Source organism: Paramormyrops kingsleyae, chromosome 3, assembly GCF_048594095.1.
Source record: "Paramormyrops kingsleyae isolate MSU_618 chromosome 3, PKINGS_0.4, whole genome shotgun sequence".
Classification (NCBI taxonomy): Eukaryota; Metazoa; Chordata; class Actinopteri; order Osteoglossiformes; family Mormyridae; genus Paramormyrops; species Paramormyrops kingsleyae.
This window is the reverse complement of record NC_132799.1, coordinates 27,264,320-27,272,283: the sequence shown is the minus strand read 5'-3', so window position 1 is coordinate 27,272,283 and position 7,964 is coordinate 27,264,320. Positions and strand designations below refer to the sequence as shown.

Below are 7,964 nucleotides of genomic sequence, written 5' to 3'. Positions count from 1 at the left end.
AAAAGAGCTACGCTTTGCATGATGGGAAACCGAGTTTCACAGCGTCGACGCTTTGCGCAGTCGGAGCTTGCATGACTTTTCGCTGTTCCCCTTCGGCATTCTCGGACTACAATCCCACAATCCCTTTGGGTCGGGATGCCCATGGCGAGGAGCGATGACTGAGGAGTTTGATGAAGAAGTGGTGTTCGAGGTTCGTGCGGCGTTTTGTGTTCGGCGATTACGATTTACGTGAAGGCGCCGTGCGCGTTTTGTGCAGGTCGCGGGGCAGTCACCGCACGAAAATAATCGTGCATTTTGGCCTGGCGGAGAGGGGCGACACGGGGTTGTCATTGCATCGTGGTAGTTTTGCTGGATGTGATAGCCGGCTAGCCGTCGCTGCCCATTCAGTCCCCGTTACTTCATAGCTACCACGCATGGTAATCTGACAGTCTGATTGGCGGCTGGCTGACTGGCTGTGCAATTATATGTAAACTTGCGTTTTCTTTGCGCTGATTTCTGAATTGCTGTCATGCATATGTGCATGTCGCCTGATCCGCCTCTGCGGGCGGGTCACTAGCTTGTTATTGAGCGGAGACAGACAATGATCAGGAGTAATGTGTGACTGTGAACCGGCCGGTAGGTCGGCTGCTCAGCATCTTCACCAGCCCTAAACCGTGCACAAACCATGCGCATCGCATTCAGATGAATTCCATTGGGCTGAAAATGGGTCAGTGTTTCTGTGGTTTTTTTTACGGAGTAAAATAGAGCATTGAATTCTTGCTGCAGCTACAGGAGCTGTTTTAAGCGGTGCTGTTGCCTCGCAGCCCGGATAAAACCCTCCCCCAGCAGCTTAAGTTTGTGTTGTGCACTGTAGGATAATAGCATTCATTTTTGAAAGGCAAAGTTAACTAAGCTGTACCATTTTATAGGACATGTTAGTAGGTATTCTGATCACGTTCATTTGCCTGCCATTCTGGTTTTGTTGTTCGATAAAACAGAAGCAGTGATGTGTTTTGTATCATCAGACACTTTGTTGTGATTTGAAGCATCCTTCCACTTAAATAGATGTTAGTTGCAGGAGATAATATTTACATTCTTATGCTGCCATTTTGACTAATTCTTTAAAGGATCATAATAAAAAGGGTGTTACATCTGTGGGAGAAAATATGGATTTGAAGTAGTTTCTGTTATGAGAACTGATGATTTTTGGGACCCATGTTACATTTGCAGAGCAGTTGATTGTACATGGATTGCTGTGTTATGCTGAAAGCCCCGTTCTTGCTTGCATGCGGTTCCCCAGTTACACTGCACCATTCATCTGTACGATCTGTGTAATCTTGTTACTACAACTGAGCTGTCTTGAATCATTTGATGATCTTGATGCTTTTGACAGTCGTGACTCTGTTGACAGTGCCAGGATGCATGAACTCAAATTGAGCTGAAGCATTTTGATGATCGTATGTTTTGTTATGATCTCAAGTTCAGTTCAACGTTTCTTTTGCGCCCAAATTTAAATGTGGGTTTCACAAGCTGCAAAAATAAAGCTTAAGACTTTGTAGCTGTAGAAATCCACGGGGACCTGCAATCTGGACCGGATTCCTTACAGAGGATACTCTGTATTCCGAAGGCTTGAGTCCATTTGTGAATTGGGAGTGTTTAGCTATTCAGAGCAGTTCACTCTGTGTTAAGCACGATTTTTTTAATGCCTGGGATGGATTGTATATGGTGAGGGTTGCGAGTGTTTGTGTCTGTTCTGAATCAACAGAAATGTTTTGTAATGCATGTTGAATTCTTTTTGTTCCCCCCTCCAGTTGCCTGTGTGTTGAATGTAAGCTCTGACAGGACAGCACATTTTGGAGTTTTGTGTTAAATTAAAGACTCTCTCTCTCACTCACTGTCTATCCCCACCTTCCCCCAGAATTCTCCGTTGTTCCAGTACTTGCAGGATCTAGGCCACACAGACTTCGAGGCATGTCCGTCGCTTTCACAGGAGGAAGAACGGTGCCCCGAAGGGGAGGAGGGGCACCCCCAGCAGGATGCCCCCCCCTCGCCCAGAGTGAGTGCCCCCGCTGCCCCTGACTCACGCCCCCTGCTGTTTCCCCTCCAGTCTTCCTAAATCCTGTCATCGCTTTCCTGTCCAAAAAACTCCGTGAGGCCTGACTTACTCACTCACCCCCACCCTCCTCTTCCCCTGTCTCTCACTCTCTCCCTCCTTCTCTCTCCCTCCCTCTTTCTCCCTCTTCCCGCCCCATCCAGTCTCCTGTCCTCTCTCCCCTTCTCTTCCTCGCCAGGCTGTTGCAGTCATCTCCTGGTGTGACCTATTTGTGACGTTTAGTACGTGGCTTCTGATGTGGGTAGGATTGGGGGAGGGGGAGGCAGATACATTTTCATATAAGTCTTATTATTTTATTTTGAGAAGGCCAGCATGCAGCTGGAAGAATGGTTTTATGTTGTAAAGCGTGGATTGCGAGGTGCACTGTATGGTGGACAAAGAGTGCTGATGAGGTGAGAGGGTAGAGAGGCGATGGTAATCAGCATTGGTGCTTAGTGTCACCATATGGAGACCTCTCTGTCACCTGCTCGCCGGGTCTAAATCAAGCCCTGGAGGGGATGTTTGTTATCCAACACAGATTTGTACTCACGGCGTATCTGTGTGTGTGTAGCGGTGTGTGTGTGAGAGAGAGAGAGAGAAAGAGACTGAGATGGCAGCACGGATTACCCATTTCTCATAGTGAGTCGGGGGTGGGGGTTCGGCTACCCAGGTCCCAGGCACCAGGTGACTCTGATTAAGTTGAGTGGCCGGACAGTAGCCCCAATGGGGGGTGCAGCTTCACCGTGCCGCAGGCCGGCAATGAGGCGCAGAATGGCGTGGGAGCGGCGGAGGAGGAGTTGGAGCACATGGAGGCACCTGCCGCAGGCTGCTGGTTAGTATCCGTGACCCAGCAGTGCCATCTGAGGCCCGTGCTCAGTGGAAGGTTCTTCCACGGCCCGGATCTTCGTGTTTTTAGTACTGCCTTGCAGAATCCAAATCCTTTTCCAGGAAGTGGTGAAACGGGGTGTGTGTGTATTTTTTCGTATCCACCTGTGTGTGTTTGCATAAATTCTTGCTGAAATGGGAGATCTCAACCCCCCCACACACACACACACACACACACACACACACACACACAGGCCTCAGGGTCAGATTGACAGAATCAGGTTCTTTGGCCTCTGCCAGCGACTCATTACCAGCAATATGCATTAGGACACATCTGCTCAGCCAGACATGCTGACACAAGCGATCGATGCTGTTCCTGAAGGTCCACTGTCAGTTGGTTACGGCAGGGGTAGGGAACCTGTTCCATGGAGAGCCGGTGTGGGTGCGGATTTTTGGGACGTCCTCTCAGTCAGCCAATAACAGAGGGTTTGAGAACTACTGCTTTATTATTGCCTGACTGAGAGATCATCCCAAAAACCTGCATCCACAGCAGCTCTCTATGGCTTAGGTTCACTACCCCTGGGTTAGGTAAGTAGAGCAATGTTCAGATCATACTGGATGGATGGATGTACTTTATTAATGACCGACTGGGAAATTAGTTTTTTACACATATGCATAGCTGAAGTATAAGAAAAGGAAGAGTAAGATAAGATATAATGAAATAGGTTGAACGAAAACTGCCACACCCATAAATTTGATCTAAGATCAGTTAGGCGTTTACCGTCTGGGCTGTCTTCAGTTCTAGTTTATGAAACCGGATCCGTACTCGCATGGTACCAGAACCTGTCTGTTCTTATGACAAGATAAACGTGAGAATCGCACGCTGACTGGTTGTTTGGGATGCACTCTGCTTGGTGTGGCATCGTGTGTGCGCATATGTGTGTGAGTCTTATTCACAGCTCAGCAGATAGTTGGGTTTCACATCTAGACACGCCTCACTCCACAGCCTTCAGACCGTTTGTCTGAGCATCTCCCCATATTGTCATCGCTGCCAAAAAATTCCCCCCCGACTGGTCTTTCTCAAGAAGTCTGTTTCCACACCACTCCCCACCCACCCGACAGTGTGCTTTCACAGACACACACACCCCAGTCCTCACACCCCCATCGCTGTAAGTCATCCCACACGCAGAGTGATCCCTAAAGTATGTGAGAGATTAACTGTGCCAGTAGGCGGACAGCTTGAACCCTTGATTCTGGACAGGCTTATGTCGTACCGGTTGGTATGCATTTAGGTCGCACACGTCTGAGTTACAAGACCTTCTCTCCCATAAGGGCCCTGACTGTGGTATAATGAGTCAGAATGGGGCTTCCAGACTAATACATCACCCTGCAGACTTTATGGATGAAATGTATTAAATATTAAAGTGCTTTTTCTGCTTTTAGTCAATATGCATCTCTGGTCCTATATCAGGCTGGAATTGATGAATTGATAATCAATAACTTTGTGTCCTCACATCCAGGTCAGTGCGATCGGCTGACAGACCAGTCAAGCGAACTGCCTAGTCCACAGTGGTATCAATCAAGCCGTCACTTGTGTGCATATATACATAAATACATTATCCTTAAAAACTACGTACCTTCAGCTGTGGAAACTCAGAAAATCAGTTGGTGAGTCTGTTTGTATGTTGAGATTCAGTGACCCGTTACAGTCTGCTAGACAGCAGGCTGCTTGTGTGTGTGTGCCTGTATGAGGCTATGTGTAGACTCAGAGCCTGCCAAGTTAAGGGCTTTGTGAAGGTGTGTGTGTGTGGACTGTGGAAAGTCCGGGGGGGGGGGGGGGAGGCACGGAGTGAGAGAGTAAATGGAAGGAGCAGCAGATGAAAAGAGGCCCTTTGTTGGCTCCTGAAAGCGGCTGTTCCTCACGGCGGTGCACCGGGGCCCCCGGTGGAACCCTAAACCCGCACTGTGTGGAGACGGAGTGCCGGCCAGGAACACGGAACCCCGTATGTGTGGCCCCTGTGGCCATGGTAACGCAGCGGTAACACTGTGCTCTGGTGGTTCGACGGTGTCTGAAGGCCGCGGGCGATGTTGAGCGGGTGAAGCCTTCGTTTGTGACCTGGTGAAGTAGGTGCATGCCTGGCCGCTGGGGGGGTTGACAGGGGGCAGTGTGTGGGTTACGGGGGTCTGCTGGAGGTTTAGCAGGCTGACTTAGGATTTTGTGGGTCTGGCGACACAGGGAACTCCCAGACAGCTTATTTCCTGAGGAGCCAGTCCTGCCACTGGTTGCTTAAGGTCTCCTGACCTTTGCAGGGATTTGGAAGAGCTCTGAAGATCATTACCCTCTGGGTTTCTCCCTCCACCCCTCCCCCCAACTTTCAGGAAAGCCTATTCTGGAGACTGGCTGATGCCGTGAGAAAGCTGAACCCCTTCCACCAAGGTGTCATGTCTGACAGTCTGGAGCAACAGCTGGTAAGGGTCGTCACGGATACGACGGGCCAACAGCCAATGAGCAGCCGCGCTCGAATCTGGCATGTTTCTGTGTTGTCATCACGCGGAATTATAGCATTTCAGCAAGTTAGTGTAAGATTAGGAAATGGCTCATTTTTGAATGCTGGTATATTTCTTATTAATGGATAAAATCAAAGTCAGTTCCTGGGGAAAGGGGGATTATAAGTTTAAGTTTTTTTTTTTATAGTTACTGCTACAGCTGTCATGTTTCACCCTAATTGTTAGGAATGGGTTTGCTGTATCTGAGCAGCACATATGGAAACATGCAGTGAAAGACAAAGTGTATATGATGGTCCATGTGTCTATGTGTCTGAGTGTGGTGGTCAGTGAGCGTGGTCTCCCTCTCTCCCTCCCTCTCTCCCTCTCCCTCTCTCTCTCTCTCTCTCTTTCTCTGGTGATCGGTGAGCGTGTCTCTCTCTCTGTGGTGATGGGTGAGTATGTGTCTGTCTCTGTAATGCTCGCTGAACATGTCTCTCTCAGTGTGCTGATCAGTGAGCAAGAGTTCTTGAGTGTGTGTGTGTGTACACACATGTTCACCTGCTCGCTGACCATCGTCCTCCTCTCCAGGACGTGGCTTTTCAGCAGTACTCGCTGCGCACCATTCTGGAACAGGACGTGCTCCTCCAGGAAGATGTGGAGCTCATCGAGCTGCTGGACCCCAGCATCCTTACCACGGGCTCGTCGTCTTCCTCCCCCAGCCGTCCTCATACTGTTGCCCCACGTTTCCTCGCCACACCTTCCCTCTGGTACGGCTCGGAAAACATCTTCTCTGTCTACCTCTCTCACTATCCCTTCCTTTTTCTTGTTCAGTGTCCTTTTCTCCATCCTCTTATCTTGTCGTCTTCCTCTCTTAGGTTAACACCTTGCTCATAAAAGCCTTGCATTTTTATATCCTCTCTAGGCTCTAGGTCTTGGAGAGGAACCTGATCCACGGAGGGCTGGTGTGGATGCAGTTTTTGAAATGGCCTCTCAGTCAGCCAATAACAGCAGGTGTCCGGGACTGGAGTTGGGAACCACTGTTTTATTATTGGCTGATTGATGGATCATCCCAAAAACCCGCAGCCATACCGGCTCCCCATGGACCAGGTTCCCTCACCGAGACGCTGCACTGGCACTGGATAGGCATTTGAAAGATGGGTGGATTTTTCTGTTCTGTTTTCTGACTCATTCTCTCCTTTACCCCAAATGTCAGTGTCAGGCCCCCATCTGCATTTCTGCACGCCTTCCCAAAGTCACTTCTCATCCATTTAGCAGCTGGGGATTTTCTGCTTTTCCTGCTTGGTTCCTTGTGAAGGATCTTACACTTTTGTGTAGTTGCCTGGCAGTTTGGCCCCAGTGATCTGAGGTGTTTTAAAAACAAACTGCTGCTTTTTAAACTCCCGTCCAGTGATTGATATGTGTTGTGACCTTGGATAATTGCCGGAATTTTTGTCCAGAAGACGGGGCTGTCTAGGGAGCTCATGTGTGGACTTGTCTCTACCCAGGGATGTGTCCGTGCTTGTGGGCTTCGTAGCTGTGCTGATGGGCCTACTGGTGCTGGAGAACGGGCTGGGCCTGGCGGCGTCGCTGTCCCTGCTGATGCTCCTGGGGGCCCTGGCTGTGCTGCGGGGGCGGAGCCTGTGGCAGGCAACATGTCTGCAGAAGACCATGTGTCTCCAGCAGGAGAAGCTGGAACAGCTGGCCATCAGCAGCCGCACCCTGACCAGCCTGGCACGCAAGTCGCTGCGGCTCATCCAGGAGACGGAGGTCATTTCCCGCGGATTCACGCTGTAAGTGTCCACTGCCTGTCCTGTCCCATGGTTCCTGTGGCCCAGTCACACCCGCTCTGTTCCTCTGTCCCCGTCACACCCGCTCTGTTCCTCTGTCCCCGTCACACCCGCTCTGTTCCTCTGTCCCCGTCACACCCGCTCTGTTCCTCTGTCCCCGTCACACCCGCTCTGTTCCTCTGTCCCCGTCACACCCGCTCTGTTCCTCTGTCCCCGTCACACCCGCTCTGTTCCTCTGTCCCCGTCACACCCGCTCTGTTCCTCTGTCCCCGTCACACCCGCTCTTTTCCTTTGTCTGTGTCACATCTGCACTGTCCCTGTCTTACTGGTCCCTGTGTTTCTATCACATCTGCTCTCTCCCATTGTCCCTCCCTGTCGCACCAGGCCTGTCTCTGTGTCCCTGTCTCACCTGTTCTGTCCCTGTCTCACTGGTGCCTTCCCCTTGTCCCTATCACAACTGTTGTGTCCAGGGCATGTGCTGTCCCTTGCTCTTTGTCATATATTTCACTATAAATACAGTCCTCACAAAACCATCCGCGACTTGCAACCTCCTGTAGGATTCTCCCATAATGCCCCATTCCTTTTGGGCTGTACCAGTCTCCCCGCATACCTAGTATGTTCTTGGATAAGACTCTGTCTCTCACTGCATCAGGATTAAGGGGGACTGGTTCTGTGGAGCAGGGGGGCAGTTTGGATCCATGCAGGAGGAGTCTTGAAGTGCTTGATCCCTTTTGACATGGACATGCCACAAACTGGAATCTCGTGCCCATTAGCCATAGATATACAGTAACTAG

General features: G+C 50.3%; 1 protein-coding gene across 3 annotated transcripts in view; it reads left to right on the top strand.

Annotated features, from left to right (window-relative positions):
- The first annotated feature begins 56 nt into the window (after window positions 1-56).
- The window catches only part of vezt (vezatin, adherens junctions transmembrane protein), a 16,485-nt gene continuing 8,577 nt past the window's right edge, over window positions 57-7,964 (top strand). For 2 of the 3 annotated variants that reach the window (XM_023812754.1, XM_023812753.1), the window contains exons 1-5: window positions 57-190; window positions 1,898-2,035; window positions 5,276-5,365; window positions 5,972-6,150; window positions 6,889-7,173. In XM_023812754.1, coding sequence (XP_023668522.1) covers window positions 155-190; window positions 1,898-2,035; window positions 5,276-5,365; window positions 5,972-6,150; window positions 6,889-7,173 — 728 coding nt within the window. In that variant the 5' untranslated portion in view covers window positions 57-154. Of the gene's footprint in view, window positions 191-1,897; window positions 2,036-2,235; window positions 2,314-5,275; window positions 5,366-5,971; window positions 6,151-6,888; window positions 7,174-7,964 lie in introns of those variants that run through there. The other variant, XM_072710034.1, reaches the window with a different exon arrangement.